This window comes from Centrocercus urophasianus, unplaced genomic scaffold (genome assembly GCF_019232065.1).
Source record: "Centrocercus urophasianus isolate 14NV4802_14NV808 unplaced genomic scaffold, USGS_Curo_1.0 seq_25, whole genome shotgun sequence".
NCBI lineage: Eukaryota > Metazoa > Chordata > Aves > Galliformes > Phasianidae > Centrocercus > Centrocercus urophasianus.
In genome coordinates, this window is record NW_024884811.1 from 5,386,087 (window position 1) to 5,404,151 (window position 18,065).

Genomic DNA, 18,065 nt, shown 5'->3' on the forward strand with positions numbered 1-18,065 from the left:
AAAGGAAGGAAGGAAGGAAGGAAGGAAGGAAGGAAGGAAGGAAGGAAGGAAGGAAGGAAGGAAGGAAGGAAGGAAGGAAGGAAGGAAGGAAGGAAGGAAGAGCATAAAAAGAAAGGAGGGATGGAAAAAAGAAAGGAGGGATGGAAAAAAGAAAGAAAAGGAAGATCATAAAAAGAAAGGAGGGAAGGAAAAAAGAAATAGAAAGAAGAAAGAAAATGAAAGAGAAAAAAGGGAAGACAGGTCAGAGCCACATCCTCTGCTGAGCTCCCATGGTTAATGCTTCTTTTTTCAGCTGTATTAAAGATGGGTGCAGTGACTTTCGTACAACTTTGCTCTGGCTAGAAGCGTGTCTGACCCCACGTCCAAGCAGGCAAAGCAGAACTAGTAATTTTTCTTCCTCATTTCCAATCAGGGATGCTGGCAGGACCTCAGCATTTACAGTCTCCTTAGTTTCCACACTGCAGCTGAGGGCAATCTCCGTGGGACTGGCATAGCCCACAGTAGCTGGTTCCTGTCTCAGCCTTGGGCACTCAAGACATGGAGGGGAGGAAGGTGAAGGGAGTCAACTTGTTTCCCAGGCAGAAGCAGATGCAGCCCTGTTTGGACTTGTACAGGACATCATAGGCCATTGTAAACATTAGTTGTCTCCTCAATACTCCAGAGATGTCAGAGTCCCTCTGAGCACCCCTGCAAAACAGAGATGTCCTTTCCTGTGGAGATGTAAAGGAGGGCTGCAAACGCAGGTGGGCCTCACAGCACACAGAGCTGTGCTACAGAAGTTTGCTCATCCCTGCCATTTTGTGCCTGAATCCCAACAGACAGCTGCAAGGGTCTTCATTTGTCCCGTGTTCCTTCTGAGAGGGGAGGAGGCATCACCTATTGCTTCACAGGACAGCAAGAAGTCTAAAATCCCTTCTTCTCTCTTTGACTCAAAGGGATGTGCGAGAAGTTACCTGTGCTTGGGACTTCATGGGAGTTAAGTGGCTTGGGGACAGACAGAAGTTGGAAATCATTCCCAATCATTTTAAAAAATTACATCAACTTGTAGCTGCACAAAGATAAATTCAAGCAATTGTTCACATTCCTTAAGAAAAAATGACCATAAAGTCTTAGGAAGAAAGCGAAGAAAAGTGGGAATGTCTTTGTCTGCAGACAACAAAAATAGAGTGACATTTTTGAAAACTATTCTTTTCAGTCTGCCAAGTGTGATTTCAATACAGCATATGACAGAGGCCAAAAAGCCACTGGTCTGTACATTTCTGCAGATTATGATCAACCAATCATAATGTCTCTGAGGAGCTGATAATTGGAGATGTGTGATTCACAACCATAACCTTATTTTTAGATGTGCGTCTCTCTGGCTTATGGAAGAGCTTGTGTTGCTTAATATATGCTTTGTGAGCAGGAAAAAGATAAGCGTGGTGTCTATTTAAAAGAATCAGCTTACTAATTGCAAAAACTGCAATGCACGTGTTTCTCAGAAATCTAACCCCACTCTGTATTGAGTGAATTGAAAATTCAGTACAGCCTTTCATCTGTTTCTTCTAAGAAACTGTAAAGGCTGGTGGTTATGTTGTAAAAATTACTAATTTCCACCCGTGGTATCTGAGTACCTCAGTTGGCTGGTATTGTGACTACAGTGAGCAACAAATGGGCAGATTTTGGAATGCAAAACTTGGGAACAGGAATCTCCTTATTCTTCCAGAGGGATTGGCTGGGTTCCCCAGGGAACTTCTAAAGGCAAGATGTGGATGTGCTTGAAAAATTCTAATACCATATGTCAGCCTCTAACTTCTCCCTTTTCTTCACTGTCACCTTAGTTTTCACAGGCAGGGGAAGGCAAGAGTGGTGAGTTACCTCTAGCTAATGTTGTTACGCTAACTTGATGGATATCAGTAACCACACTCATTCAAATTTCAGAAGAAACAGAATTTTGCTTTCAATGCGGAAGGCAGATGCACTGCTCTTGCAAGTGTATGAAACTAGTAGAACCATCATTCTGGCACAAGAATATTTTGGAGCTAGTCAGCTACTTTATTCGGTTCTGGTAAACAGACATCTCAGTCTTTACTGAAGCCTCAACAACTGAAAAGCTTTTTCAAAACAACTTTTATTCTGCTTGAAGACTTATTACAATTTTTAAAGCAACTTAAAAACAAGACACAGCTCCATCAACTCTATAGCTTGAACAGAATTTCAAGGAGGCGTGTTTTCACTGTTGCCTTGTGAAGGCAATTTACAACCCACCTTACCCTCCACCTCCTTGAAGACCATTTTAAAACAAAGCAATCTTAATGTTTTAAAGACATTTAACAGAACAGAGCTTTATTTTTAAAAACAAGAATAAAAAAAAAAATAGCAGCATCTTGGGCAGCTAATGCAGTCTCATTAGGACAAGCGCAATGTAACGTTACCAACTCCCCCAGTCCAGTTTAGCTCTCCAGTCAGCAAATACAACACGATTATACATAAAATGTTGCATTTTGGAACCCCGTCCTATGGGAGGCATTGTGTTTTGAGCTGCCCATTTCTAAAAGTGACCCTGAAAAAAATACTACCAGGATTCACTTTCCCAACTTAATACCATGCATAGCAAAAGCACTGTGTGAAAATCAGCGTAAGTTTTCCCCATTAGAAGCATCTGCATGTTTTCCCAAGCATTATTATTTCATTGCCAATTACAAGACAAAGCCATTTCTTTACTACAGAACAGCTGACACCAAATAGAAAATTTGAAGATTTGGTTTTACAGATTTTTTGACAAGATTTTTTAGATAACTGAACTATACAGACAAGCTTTTTTTTTTCTTTTTTTTTTTTTTTTTTTTTTTTTAGAAAAAACAACAACACAGAAACTGCATTTGGAAACATGCTGCACCCACGAAGATCTAGTGCGTTTGTGTCTTACACAAAATCAATGATATCACTTACTGAATTCAGCAAAATGATCACATTTGGTGAAAATGCACCTATACTGAGATCTATTCATATATAAACACAGCAAGTGTGTGCGCATATGCACAAGATGCACACATGCAATATCCCCAAACAGAAACTCCTAATTTTGCTTGTGGGTGTTGGTTCTCTGTGTTTTGCCTCATACCTTTCAAAAGCCTTGCACAACTGCTGCTGCAGTGCAGCATAATTCAGGGATTTAAAATGAAATTAAAAATTCCCCGAACAACTGGAAAAAAAAAAAAGAACCAAAACAGTTCCCACCTTTCAGACATATCAGGTGGAAAAAGTACACGTCAATAGAAACACAGAAGCAATGTGTTTCTTCGGTTATATCCACATGCTTTTTTTCTTTTTTTTCCTTCAGTTTATTAGTCTGAGATCAAATCAAAACTGGAGTGAACAGTACGGTATATTAAGGACAAACTCTGCAGTGAATAGGGCCTTTGGCAGGATGCAGATCCATGCATTAAGGAGGGAGGGAAATACAGAGGCCACACAATACCTAGGTACCAAAGTAATCCCACTCAGGCCCACTTGGAGGGCGCAAGTGATCCTTGTGAATTGCACAGACCCTGTGTAGGCAGAACTTCCCTTAACGAAGCCCTAAGCATTTATCCCCACAACATAGTGCTTATTTCTCATTGTTGCTTGTGCAATAAAAGCAAGTGCCAAATTTGCACGCACACTATTTTTTCTCTGCTAGAACCACAGATGAAGTGAAGTAGTACAGCACAACAGGAACAAATGACATCCCTTACTGGGCTGGGCATGCTAAGGATATGGCCCACTGACACAGCAGAGGTTTACTTAATATGAGGAAAATCAGATCCAAATGCCTTAACTCCATGAAATTTCTTGAGAAATACAAAGTGAAACATCCATTCAGATTACATATATTTTGCTTATAGAGAACAAAAAATACAATTTTACTCGTAAAATATTTAACATTCAAAAATTAATATATGTCTGAAGAATACCTTGGATTGCTACAAGTATTGTGTATTGAGCTAATTTGTAACTTCAAGCCCAGTAGTATGACCGTCATGCTAGAGCAATTGTTGGTGTTTTCCACAGTAAAAAAAAGTTACTAGAATACCAAATTTACATGATTCTATTGTGGGAGGCCTGAAAAGAGTGGAATGCAGAAGGGAAGGCATGAAGACTAAAATTCTATTCAGAAAAAAAAAAAAATCAGAATAATTTTGCAAGTGGTAACTATCCCGACACATGAATGTTGGTTGAATCTTGTTTCCTGATATAGATTCTAGCAAGAAAATACATCTATAGGAAAGCAAAGACAACCTACCAAATAAAGCACAAAATCCACGTAAGATAAAAAGATTTACAGCCTCATAAATGAAGGGATAATGTAAAAAAATAGAAGAAAATATAAAAATTACTGGAGACCTGCACATTTCTTATTATTTCCAATAGCTTAAGAAGCACTGCATACTTGGAATCAAACCACATGTAACTCTAAAGCAGAGCTGTTATGAGACACCTCGATGGCAAAACATGGCCATCACAAACCATCCACAGTGAATTGCTCCAGAATTACTAATAAGTTTACTTTAGTTGAACTTTTAAAATTTCCTTTAACTGAACCATAACTGAAAATCTCTGGAGCTTGAAATTATGAAAGTGTTCACTTTGATATTCCCTCAGTCTACAAAGTTATGAAAACAAATCCAAAGTGTTAATTAGGAAAGCCTTATCACTGTCAAAAAACAGAGGTTTTCCAGTTGTAATTCGCTCTGTGTTGTATCCGATTGTTCTACCTAAAGATGGGAACTTTTTTCAAAATATTAATATGAAAAAACAAACTTCAGCAACAGTTTAGAGAAACGTCCTTCATATGAAATGAAAATACCTTGACATGCTGACAAGAATTCTGCCGCAGTAGATCAAGATGTCATTTATTTACTATGAAGCATGATTTCATTTTGAAATCCAACCTATCTAACCCAGTAGCCAAATTTTCCTGTTTTTCTGCAGTCATTATCAGAGAAGGATACACAATTCTTTATCTTCTAAATACAAAGACAATCATGACAGAAGTTCAAAATGCTTCAAAAAGCAAACATAGCATGGTACCGTATTCTAAAGATGCCTCTGAAACAATATTGTTGGAGTCCATGATATTTTGTAAGGTTCATATATTTTTTATTGAATAAAGCAGCTTTGAAGCTTATCAGGCACTGCCCAACAAAATATTTAGTCAAAAAAAAAAAAAAATTACGAACTTTTAAAACGTGGAGCTAGTAGCTCAATATTCTGTACAAAGAAAACTGTAAAATATTTCATAGTTTTAATTATGAAGCCAACTCTTGGTGGCTTCCTGTACATTAAAAAAAAATATTGTCAGGCAAAAAAAAAAAGTAAAAAGGAAGCAAGGAAAGAAGAAAGAAAAACAAGTTTAACCTGTAGACATGCTCAAGAGAAGACTACAGCCTAAAGAAAATTCAGTATTGCATAGCATAGTCTAAGAATTCAGCTTTTAGCAAACAGAGAGGAAAAGAGAAGCAGTTTGGTACTGATAGTTTCCATCAATGATAATTAGCCATCCAACACTATGTACACTATTATAGACTGTATGCCATTGAAAGACCTGTTTTCTTAAAACAGGATTTTTAAACGTCTAAGCAAAACACTTTCTGGCACTTCACTATCACGATTTCTCTTAACAGCATACTGTAACTGAAGTCCTTTAAAGTGTCCCTTATAAATGAAAGTGCCATTCTGCTACATGTCATTCACCAGAAACCAAAAAATCCACAATGCTGTGTGTCTGGATCCATTGAGCACGGCAACACCAAATCCCAGCCAGGTCGGGACCAAGAAATTCCAATAAGTGAATGAAAAGACCTCTTAAACATTGTGTTTGCAGAATCCAATGTTTTAGCTGGTAAAGCTTCAGAAGTGGTCGTAAACAAGCACCATGGTTAAAGGCCTCTATGTCCCTGCAGGGAGATCAGGTTAGATTTCTTACTCTTGTGTTTTCCGTTTCTCAATTGGGAAGGGAAAAAAAAAAAAAGCACTTCAGATTAGAAGCATACATTCACAGCTTAATGCTGTGATCTCTCCCACTGCAGTTGTGAAGGAAAGCTCTAGTCCCATCTGAAGACAGACAGCTTTGACACTGCAGCTCAAATTCTTGAGTAAGACTGAAAGGAGCCTTCTCTCTCCAGAGGCCTCAATGTTGTCAAATCTCTCCTTTAGAAAAAAACCAAACAACCCAGAGTATTAAGATCTTCATCGCCTCTGCTGTGCATATACTGGGTAGGCTAGCGTGACATTGAGAGAGTCATTGTGCTGCACGAGGGATGTGTGTTGATAATGTAGCACCAGTTCTTTCAGAGAGTTGTACAAGTTATATGGCTCTGCAAATCCATACCCAGTAGGTGTTTTGTTTATCACACAGTGCTTCACTTCTCCATCCACCCTAAAGAGGAAAAGAAACAAACAGTTTTTAGTTTCCCAATACCATAAAACTAAGCTGGAAACTAAGATGTGGACAAGAAACCTTAAAATGCTCATCACTGCATAGCACTCTTGTCTTCTATGGTAGGATACTGGTAAAAGGCTACGTTTAACCTGAATTCCCAGGTGCTGCGCTACTCTACACAGGACACAGGAGATAGGCAGGATTTAGTAGTGCAGATAAATGAGTTGTTTTGTGCCCTACGTTCCTTTCTTCATGGCCTGAAGACTTGTTGATCAGCTTCTAAGCCTAAAGACCCAAGGGAAACCATGCATATGCAAATATGTATCTACACCCCTTGCTCAAGGCCCAGCATTTGAGCTGCCTCAAAGGTTGTTCAAATCGTTCACAGGTTAGAGTACATACACAACAGAGCAGGCGTAGCAGCCTTGTTTGCTGCTCTCTCGAACAAGGAATGTTCCATCTCGCTTTCCTCGCAGGAGATTTTCAGCTTGGCTTCTATTGATATTTCCCACATTCCATGTTCTCTCATCATGATGTGGCAGGTCTTCATCATCATCCACCATAGAGTATTGGCTATCAAAATACGACAAAATATTTGTTGTGCAACATGTTGCAGAGCTACACGCAATGTGCTGCAGGAATAAGGTAGAACACCTTTCATATTACTGGGGAAAACACTAAGTTATTGGTGAGTAGGTCACCTCTTGGACAGAACTAGGGGTGTAAATCATGTAATACATTTCACTTGCTGAATAAAAATAAAACTTACAGACCTTGTTTCCTTTAAAAATACTCATGTGGATCTGAAGGACATAAAAAGGATGCTGTCCTATTTTCCAGAATATGCTGCAAACACTTCGGTACCTCTACCATTGCCCCACGTTTTGGTAAACAGCAGCCCAGTGAAATCAATATCCACTGAGTCAGCTTTATTTCCAAAGATCAGAACGCTTGGTCAGCAGTGAAAAATCATGCAACATATTGATTACATCTGCTGCATGTGAAAGCTACAAGCAGTAGTACAGGTAGATAAATTATTTATATGAAAGATGGCTTTGTAGAAAGGGTTACATAGTAGAGGATTCTCTTTTCTTATAACCAGATTATGAAGAAAACATGTAGTAATATGTAATAGGACCTTCTCTAACAGAACAGTCACCTCTACAAAGCTGATTCAGACTTTTAAAGAATTCTCTGAGTTAAACCCATTGTGAAAGAAGATGCCTCTGCTTCAGCTATGTGGACACCATCACTTCAACATATTACACTTTAAGTGCAGCCTATTTGCCAGCAGCCTGCAGTGGTGGGCACTGCCTCTCCGACTCTGTTTACAACTGGTCTTTCTGAAGAATCTCCAAGTAGTCCACCAAGATAAACAATCTCACATGGATATAATTCATTGGGAAAGATGGGTTCTCTTTTTTTTTTTTTTGCCCCTCTGAGTTTTACAGCTGCTTATTACACTCATTTACTCTCTTTGCAACTTCAGAAAAAAAGTCAAGTTCTAAAAATTTAATTTGTCAGTAGAAATCTAAGTACTTAACAGATTCACTGACAAGGACAGTCTCGGAGACAAAGGAAATGAAGATTTTCTTTAAACAACTTCACTTACTATTTTGAGGTTACCTAGTATAGGATAACACCATAATATCAGCAAGTGCAATTTGGAAACAGTCTGTCTGCACCTAAAAGACCTGAACAATTTATCCACTCATATGGCATCTCTCTAAGACACTAACACCTTATAATCTTCACTTCATTCACAAGAATAAAGACACAGGTTAAGTTCTTGTGCTCTGCTATGGTAACCTGACCCACACTTCCCTGAGTAACGGCCAAGTAGGGTCTGACAAAGTGTCCTTTTGAATATTTGTATTAGGCCTGCTGCCATGTGTTAACTGTGTGCACTGTTACAAGAGACCTAAGGTAGAGATTCCCCTTTTGTGGTCCTGGAATCAAATACATTCTACCTCAGTTCTGTGCAAGATGATTTGAAGCACCAGGAATATTTAAATCTCAGAATACTCACTCTTCTGTATTTTCATTTCCAAGCCATTCATTTAGCTTCTTTTGCCGAACACCTTTTTGAGTCAGCCACCTGGAGAATAATTGCAAAACAAAATTAATTATTAGTCACAGAAGTTGGATGCCAGTTAAAAAAAAAAAAAATCCAAGCAAGAACTTGTTAATTCATAATGATACTCACATCAAGTACTGGTCTCTTGTCTTCCTCAGCTGTATGAGGTCTGGCTTAATGCTGTTCATTCTCTTGTCTATCTCTCTATATTCAGCTGCTTGCTTCTTTAAGTCCTCTTCTAATCTACGCCTGCTGTCCACAATTTCACTTATTCGAGACTTCAGTTTTTCATAGTTGTGCATAATTCTGAATAGAACAATGTGATAGGTTATATTCTCATGCTTTATTTTGACCTTTATACCTTCTGTTTTCTCATCAAGACAACTAAAACAGATCATTTCTCTAAATGTAGCTTCATGTTCTGCAGTTCACATCTACCCCATGTGAAGTCTTCTTTCCTTACAACTGATCTACTTTAACTTTGCAGTCTTACTTTGGTTTTGCAAATACAAATACTGACCTTTGTATTTCTTTTTCATTTCCTTCTCGTTTAAATTTTTCAATGTATTCCTTACTGTATCTCTCTTGCGTCTGGCACTGCTCTTCAAATATTTTTATTGTTTCATTAAATGCTTCAATAGCTGTTCTTTTCATTTGAATTTCCTGAAAATAAAATAGTTGTTTAAATTATAGTGGTTATCAAACAGAGGGATAATTTACTGGTTTGTATCATGGAAACACTTGAGCATGTTTTAACAATGACTTCAATATCCAATTACCAGAATGTATTCTGTCTGCAGTACAAAATAGAGAAATCGGATCTGTGCAAGAGGCTATCATGATAAGGCTTTCCAGGAAAGAAAACCTACTAGACAAAGAGTTAGATGCAATCTCTGTTTTGTATAAATAAGTTTTGTTTCTGAGGATTAAAGCCCTGTGGCAATCCAATTTTCCCCTTGTATCAAGGCTCAGAAGTACAGCTGACTTTCTGAAATAAAAAAATTACAAGCCACTGGAAAGGACAGATCTCCAGTCATCTAGTCCATCCTCCTGCCTCTACCTAGCAAGTCAATACCTAAGTCTTTGTAGTTATGAAACGAAAGTTGCCTGCACACCTCTGTTTTTTTTCTATTACTTTCAGTCTTATTTTCTGCTAACTTTAAGGAACAGTCTGGATTCCAGTGGTGTAAAACAGCACTAATTCACTGATGCTTCAAGACATGGCTAGTAATTGTTTAAAATGAAAGGAGGATAGAAGCAGCTTTTCCTTCTATCAGTGTATCTACACGCCACCTCTCCAGCCTGCATAGCTGAAAGCAGATCTTTTCAAAACTGGTGATAAAACAGAATGCTTCCTTGCATATGTGTCTTGAAAACCATAACTTGGACAGAAGAGGACACCATGCAGAAGTGCTGGTAGATCAAAGTAGCTTTGTGACTGCTTTGGATGCATGTGTCACCCTTGAGCATAGTGTTAAGTTGCAGGTGGCGACTGTTCAAATACAAGTAAGCAATTCCATTGCACTGAGCTAGCACATTAAGTATGTTGTTTTCCTGTTTTTGGGCAACAGTAAAGGCAGTGGAAGAGAGGAGGAAGAAGGAAAAAGATGGCAGTATGAATTTACAGTAACACTCTCCTCAACACACAATAGTCTTTCGGTTTCAAACATGTCTTACCTGAGATGTTCGTGTATAGTCTTCATAGAGTCTGTCATATTCTCGGCTTTTTTCTTGGAACTGGGTATTGTACTCATGTAATTTCTTACCCACTGCTTCAATGCTATCCTCTTTAACAACTTGATCCTGGGAACAGAAGAAAAGATATTTCATAAATCAACAACACACTGCACAGATTTTCGGAACTGCTAAAAAAGTTCAAATATTTACATGGTAAATGTGACACCTCTTTTATCAATATAGAGGTAAGATGTACTATATGCACCATGTGCAAATACAAATGAAATTAATGATAAAAAGCAGTTTTCCGTAACGAGTGTGCAGTTTATAATAGAAATGATATATTTCATCTGCAATGAGTGGGATATCTATTATTTACATAAGCTTATTTCTTAATAACGTATCTACAGTATTTAAAGTTTTAATTATTTATAAGCAGCTTCTGGAGCTAGTTTTAAATAAAAATACTCACTTTCACATTCCTTTTATTTTTTACAATATTAACAGAGCTGAAATTCTTTGTAACAGTCTGCGATAATTTCCCTTTATCTACGTGGAACACAAAGAAAATAGAGCAAATTACCTGCTGGTACTTAGACACTGGATACAGTAATTTTACATCAAGTTTGGGATTGTACTGAGCTAGAGATTCATTCCGGTAGTGGTTTATTAGCTCAACCACAGAGTTGAAAGTCAGTGGGTCAGAAAAGCCGTACTTCCCATCTCGGTGAAATATTTTGATTAATTTGTTATTTCCTCCTTTCCTGCAAATAAAGTTTGTTATAAAGTGAGGCATACTTGTAGTACTATTTCCTAAAGAACACTGTCTTTTCAATGCAGTACTGCATTTTGCTGTCACATATTTCAGACCTAACATCTTACCTTAGAGTAAGTGTGTAGTCCCCATGCATTTTGGTTGAAGCATCTCGTACCAAAAAGGTACCATCAGCAGTGTCTCGAAGTTTCTCATTTACTTCTTCTCTAAAATGAAAGCAAAAGTAACTAATCATTTCAGTTACTTCTCACTCCATTATCATCTCTCTGTGCTCTAAATTCTTGTTTTAAAATAACTCTTTTATAAGCCTCCTTGATCTCCATATAAACTCAGACAGTTATTTAAAAACTTATTTACTATTACTGTAGAACAACTGGGATACAAAAACACTATATTCTATGTCCTCTCACTGCTGAAACAAAATGATATTCTTGCAGAGTTCTTCTGCTTGTTCATACAAGCCTGCGCAATCGGAGCAGCCAGTGCTGGTTTAATGTACCTATATATAGTACAGTTAAAAATGTTGCTAATACATAGCACTTGTTAGTCTGGCTTGTTAAGTACTGTGCCTACAGTTGTGGTTCTGGATGAAAAACAGGATAAAAAAATACTTGTTTCTCAGTGTTGTCCTTTCATGCTAGTATTTCATACAGCTATCTTAAAATAACAGAACAATCACCAAATCATTTCATGCATTACATTCTAATGGACTGCCAGTAACTTTTTAGTCATGTCTGGAATAAAACCAAATGTGATATGATTGTGTTGGAAAATATCCTAAAAATAGCTCTTATTACTGTAATTTTCCTGTATTTATGCAGAGTACATAAAATAAGAATAACACACCAAGAACATAAAGTCAAACACGAGAACTACATGTCTTGAGCTGATTTACCTTGATATATCTCCCCAGTACCATTCAGCATCTTGTAATGACATGTTGTTATTCATGCCGTTGTTAGTTACAGTATTAGGTTTCGGTGGCTTAGGAGGCAGTGCTACAAATAAAGGGGGGAAAAGTTCATTATAACTCATTGAAAGCATGACCACACATCCCTTGAAATTACAGATTATTACATGAATGAGAAAAGAAATAGTTATGGAGTATTCCACCTCCAGCAGTATTTAAAAGTAACCAAGGGAATGAAGATATTTTTCTGAAAACAATACAATTCAACAAGATAGATGTACTGTTTCAAAAAAAAGTATGCTAGTCTTCCAATAATGTATTTTAAGCAAAATATAGCGTCTTATCTTTTTCTGCTCTGATAAGAACATTAAAAAAAAAAAAATTCTGAAGTTTGGTTTTACCTTCTTCCACTATCTCCGGTAACCGTAAATAATAAAACATGCAGAAATTAATTTTTTTTTCTCCTACACAGTGATCTTATAGTAATGCTGTTGTCTCACCTAGAAGCTGGGTAATAGAAAATGCAAACCCACAGCAGTACTGTACGTTTTAATATTATGAACTGGATTTCCATGATCCTCTGCATTCTGTGCAATGATTTGCCAAAAAACACTTTAAGAAACCCATCTGTGACCCAAATATCCCTCGAGTTAATCTTAGAATTCTTCAGAATAAATTGTCTTCCAAATGCCAGGGCTGATTAAAAACCACAGCCCCTTTCCACAATGTCAAAGATGCATACGTATACCAGTGGCTGCCAGAGGAAGACACTGCAGCACTCCTGACTTACTAGCAAGGGGGACTATATGGGGGTCAGGAATAAAAAATCATCCCAGCTCTTTTAGTTTCTTAGTAAGTACAACACTCCTTATGAACATCCCTGTATGTATATTACACTGGCTACAAAAGATGATGCAATGAAAATAAAGAGAGCACAGTATTTTTATGTGATACGAGAAGATGATGTGATATCAAGCATTCAATTAATATTGTTAGATTTTAAAAATCACTTCTTTCTAAAACGATCCAAACCAACAGTCTGTAATCACTGCTTCAGAAAATAGAAGTGTTATTACAGCATCTCCTTTTAGCCGCAGCGTTAAACAAATATAGCAAAAAATAATTACAAAAGAAATGAAATTCTTCACAACAGACAAAAAAATAATCAAAGCAGAAACAGGTTAATTCAGAAAAAAAATCAATTAAGTAAGCAGGCAGGTATTTCTATACGTTATGATACTAGTTACTATAAACAAGCACTGAAATACAATTCTTATTAAGGAAAAAAAGGAAAAACTATTTGTAGCACTGACAATGTAAATAAATCTTACATATCCACTAAGAATTTTTCAGCATCTATCATAGAGATAAAAAAGAATTAAGTCTTCCATAATAAGACTGCAGTTTTACCTGGTGGATCCATTTCTATGTAAAACATCAAGTCTGTGCCACAGTTTATATCTGTCTTAGGATATTCTATATCCAGTTCTTCCATATTCCAAACAGTATTGTACATTTGTATGAGTTTCACTGAGTAAGCTCAGATGCAAGGAAAGAGTCAGGCTCTCTTTGTAATGGTGTCTTGGAATTCATTTTAAAACCTATAAGGGGCTGCACTGTAACCTATTACATCATAATCCTCAGCCAATCATGTCAAAATAATGTCACCAGACCACTCCTGTTTCATCATTTTGTTCTACGTTAATCTTCGAACAATTTCAGTTTCAGAAGTAACCTGCATTTAGCAGAACCGCAATATAAACCTGGTATTACAAGCAAAAAGACAGAGCGGGCTCTTCTCACACACGCTTGTTTCCATTTCATTCTCCTGACTTTGCAGCATGGTACAGTCCAAGGCAGGCAGGATGACAAAAGGCTGATATGCTGCAGCACGTAGCTCTCACACACCACACGCACACAACACATGCACGCTCACACACAGCACGGCTCCCTTTATGGATAGGTAGGTCACTTCTTAGATTCATTTTCCTACTCGGACGCCTGAGTTTATCGCTGAAAAGGCTTTGGAGGGTTTCTGTACATGTTAAGATATGGAAGGGAATAAGAGCATGACTCTGCATGCGTGTTTGTGTGTGTCAGTATCCGTTATGTGCCCATTACACACACATGTACCTAAGCACGTACGTATCCACATAATGAAATATATATATATGAAATACATTTTCAAACTGTACAGATTTCTGTATTTTAATGGGCGCACAGATCTGATGTTCCCAGAATTACTATATAAAGGGGACACACTGCAATAGATGCCTCCCCCCAGCATCACTTTATAATAAAATACAATTCCAGTTGATCTGGACTAACTCATCTCGAAACCTAAACATCAAATATTGTAACCTTACATTCACCAGGCTCTCCAACACTGTGGAATAAAGTCAAAAAAAAAACTGAGTTAAGATCTTGAAAAATGATTTTGCTGAATATAGAACGCCAGTCTGTCAGGATACAGCAGGATTTAGTTTACCTTTTCACATTGTTTCTTCACCCTGTTCTCACTGAAATACCAAGTTAACAAGAGTCCTTGTCAGCATCTTCTTCCAAACTTGACTTTACATCTCCCGTGCACTCCTGGTGCTCAGAAATATTCTTTCTAACCGCCCATCATGGACTGCCACTCTGTCAGACCTCTTTGGGAAACACGCACAGAACAGGCTATTGATTCCAGAGCAGAGTGCTGTGGAAAGCAATCCAAGTGCTTCATCCTCACTATCCTCTATGGCAGCAGAAAATCAGATACCAAAAATAACCACAACAAAGGGTAACTGTAGCAACTATCTGTGCCTCATCATAAGGAATCCTGCCGGAGCTGAAACGCGCTCTATCTCACAAATACTCAGTAAAAAATTAAGACAATTTCTAGTTTTTCCAAGCATTTCACACAGATCTCCCCTCCTTCTGCTCCCCTCACCAGCTCACCGCCTTCATACAAGAGTTAACACATCAGAACATGTCTGGAGTACCAACAGTTAAAAAAAACGCATGTTGCTCTGCATTATATGTTAAGGAGCTTAAATTCATTGTGAAGTAGACTCCCTTCCCTGCTTAGGTAGACATGCTACACAGATTCCTTCCATTTTCAAAGTGAAACAGGATACTTAAACTCATCTCATGCACAAGTCCTGACACCGCGCTCCGACGTTTGCCCACCTGCTACCTAAACATTGAGTTGCCAAGGTAATTATTTAAATTAAGTTACAAAGAGATCCTGCAAAGACTACAAGGCTGCACTTAGGTCAAATGTGGGATCAGCAATGTTTTTTGTTCTGTTGAATGAAGCTTTTCAGGAGAAATTACTTCTCCCCGGATTCAGCTCTGGCTGAATTGAGTCTGCTGTGCTGCACAAGCGGTTGCTGCTCAGCCGAAGGCAGGCTCGCTCGCGGGCAGGGAAAGACAGGAGGCACACAGGCGTTTCCCTGAGTAACCCACAGGTAGCTGACCTTCACTCCCATATTTTAAGACTATTAAATCCCTACTTGGTAATCAGTTACAGTAAAATAGTTCCATAAAGTGATGAAGAAAACAGAAAGAAATTACGAATCACTTACTTTGTAAATTACGCATTGCAAATGCATGCCCTTGTTACACAGTCTGAAAAGACAATCCAACAACCTGAAAAATTGGCTTCCTCTTATAAAAATCTTCATTAAAAAAAAAAAAAAGCAAAACAAAAAACTTCTTTGAGGGAACTGCTCTGAAGCAGACAATAATTCAGAAAAAGAAGACTCTGCTTTCCAACCACTGTTCCACCAAAATCTCTGCAATATGCAATGAGAAAATCCCAGCCTTCTTCTCAACTGTTTACAGCACTGTGCTCTACAGAAGGTATCCTCTTACTCTGATTCATCATTAAAAAGTGAACCTGACTTTAGTACTGTTTAAAAAAAAAAAAAAAAAAAAGAAACCACCACCCTCAGTAGCTTGCATGTCTCTCAGAGATAAAGATCTCAGTTTCATGATTAACTTGGGCAGGTTCAAATATTTGCTGAGCCAGGGATTTAAGGTGGGGGAGGGGAGCCAAATTCAAAGTAAAAGTTGTCATCAGCCAACAAGTGGTCAATGCAGGGCTAACTTTCTCATTTTAGCTAAGTAAGCGAGAAGACCATTGTAAGAGGCCCTAAATAGGCTCTGCAACCTGCTGCTGAGTGCAGTACTGAAGAGATACACTAAGAACAAACTAACTACAGGAAGTGGCTTTCTGCAGAAAAATAAAACAGAATCAAAATCCTCCTTGAAAAGAGCTGCATTTCACAGGTCAGCCCTGTGCAAGCTAAATAGCCTGCTTGCAACCACAGCATCACCTCCTGCTCTGGATCACAAATACAGGTGTTGCATGAAAACCCTCAAAATGAAGCTGAGAGGCATTTTACCCAGCTCTTGTAAAGTGGAAAAAGCAGAGGAAACACCACTCTGTATCTATGTTTGCCAGCATGTCAGGATTACTCACTTCATGCAGGCAGGTGGGAAAAGGGACTGCCCAGAGAGGGTCAAATCTATCCTCCTTGCCTTACTGTTTGGTGGAGATCTGTCCTCTTAATGAATGGAGCAGCAATTGAAGAGCCTGCTCTGTTTTGTGCATGACAGTTAACTTCTTTGCCAGCTATACCTTTATAAAGAAGTAAATCCAAAGTGAGAGGAGAAACAGCAGACCACAGGGTTCAATTCGGAGAAAGGAGGAAGGGGATGAGTATTTTCCTCCCACTTTTTGGAAACAATTGAGAGTTTCTGGTAGCAGGGTCCTGTGAGACGTGCTTGCAGTCTTTCTGGCAGTCAAATAGCACTGAAATTGTCAACCCACAAATCCTCCCCCTATCCAAATCCCTTTATACTACAAAATACTGTATCTACCAAAATTCGCTGATACTTCATTATACTGTTAAATCCCAAATATCTTCAGTACAATTTTAATGTTTTACAATTCACAGATTAACTTCACCTATAAAAATCACTCCACTTTTCAAATTCTAGCCTTTGCCTACTTGAACAATTATGTTATACATATAATTTAAAGCAGTGCCATCATAAAAGGAAAGACTACTGCAAATTAAGACAGTAACCAGTATTTCTTAAAGCATGGCATTGCACAGCCACAGCACAAGAATAGTGTAGCTCCTACTGGTAACTGATTTGCCTCCTATTTATTGCTAAAAATTACAAAAGAGCTTGGTAACACTTTTCGTTTTATAGGGCCAAGATACAGATGCATATTTTCAAAGAAGATAGGACAATCCAAAGTTGGTTCACTTAATTATCATTTTAAAAACCGTTGGTATAGAGGTATAGATGAAAGATAAGACTGTTCCTAAATCCAGGCTTTTTTTTTTATTATTCCTCTGCCTTGTGCAAAAATCAATGTCTAAAATCATACTGCGGAAGGAACCACACACATTTTCAAAAAAATAAATTCTTACATGCACACTCCAGCATTTTCACACAACTGAACCTTCTTTTATTCAAATTCAAATTTCAACACACTGAGCGGTGCTCAGTAGATGTGTATTTTCAGAAAGCAACAGCATACTTCTTTTTGCACTCTTACGCACAATGCTCACCTATCAATATAAATACCCAATTTGTTTCTATAAAATGATGCATAAAGCAGAAAAGCCTGACAGGTTTGCATACACTTACGTATGAGTATAAATTAACACACATTAATCTGTAAATAATTCTTACAATGCCACATTTTTCAGTTTTACCAAATACACTCAACTTGGTATTCAGAAATATAAAGTATGTCCTACTGTCAAAATCTAATGCAAGAAATCAGCAATGCTAGGGCTGACGTTATCAACGCATTTTGCTCTTTGCTACATCGGTTATGAAGCCTGACTTCCATTAGCTTAGAAGGGGAGCCCTCTGCTGGGTGAGAAGCCAATGCACAGCAGCAGGTACAAAGCCCTCCCAGGGAATGTACTGCCCCTGCTCACACACCAAATCATGTGGCCAACAGCCCAGCAAAACCTGTGACATGATGGATGAGAAGTCCAGACAAGGGACAGGATTCATACATTCCTCATTGTGCCCTCAGACCCTACAGACAGAATTGAGCTGAACCTGACCAGCATAGTTCAGGGTAGCTTTGAGACAGACTTCCATAAAAAAAAAAGGAAGAGTCTCCATAACCTCCCCTGCATTGATTACCGTCTGCTAATCTTGCTGATCTTTTGTACAGCTAAAAGCAAAGTGCCTGCACCGTGGT

The 18,065-nt window shown here is 38.1% G+C and overlaps 1 protein-coding gene across 3 annotated transcripts in view; it reads right to left on the reverse strand.

Annotated features, from left to right (window-relative positions):
• Positions 1-2,092: 2,092 nt before the first annotated feature.
• The window catches only part of PIK3R1 (phosphoinositide-3-kinase regulatory subunit 1), a 56,489-nt gene continuing 40,516 nt past the window's right edge, over positions 2,093-18,065 (reverse strand). The window contains exons 1-10 of one of the 3 annotated variants that reach the window (XM_042825688.1): positions 15,412-15,732; positions 11,828-11,930; positions 11,040-11,138; positions 10,741-10,921; positions 10,158-10,283; positions 9,001-9,143; positions 8,610-8,786; positions 8,433-8,501; positions 6,806-6,976; positions 2,093-6,400 (exon numbers count right to left, since the gene is read on the reverse strand). In XM_042825688.1, the coding sequence (XP_042681622.1) occupies positions 6,211-6,400; positions 6,806-6,976; positions 8,433-8,501; positions 8,610-8,786; positions 9,001-9,143; positions 10,158-10,283; positions 10,741-10,921; positions 11,040-11,138; positions 11,828-11,930; positions 15,412-15,427 (1,275 nt within the window). In that variant the 5' untranslated portion in view covers positions 15,428-15,732 and the 3' untranslated portion in view covers positions 2,093-6,210. Of the gene's footprint in view, positions 6,401-6,805; positions 6,977-8,432; positions 8,502-8,609; positions 8,787-9,000; positions 9,144-10,157; positions 10,284-10,740; positions 10,922-11,039; positions 11,139-11,827; positions 11,931-13,252; positions 14,023-15,411; positions 15,733-18,065 lie in introns of those variants that run through there. The other 2 variants (XM_042825689.1, XM_042825687.1) reach the window with 2 other exon arrangements.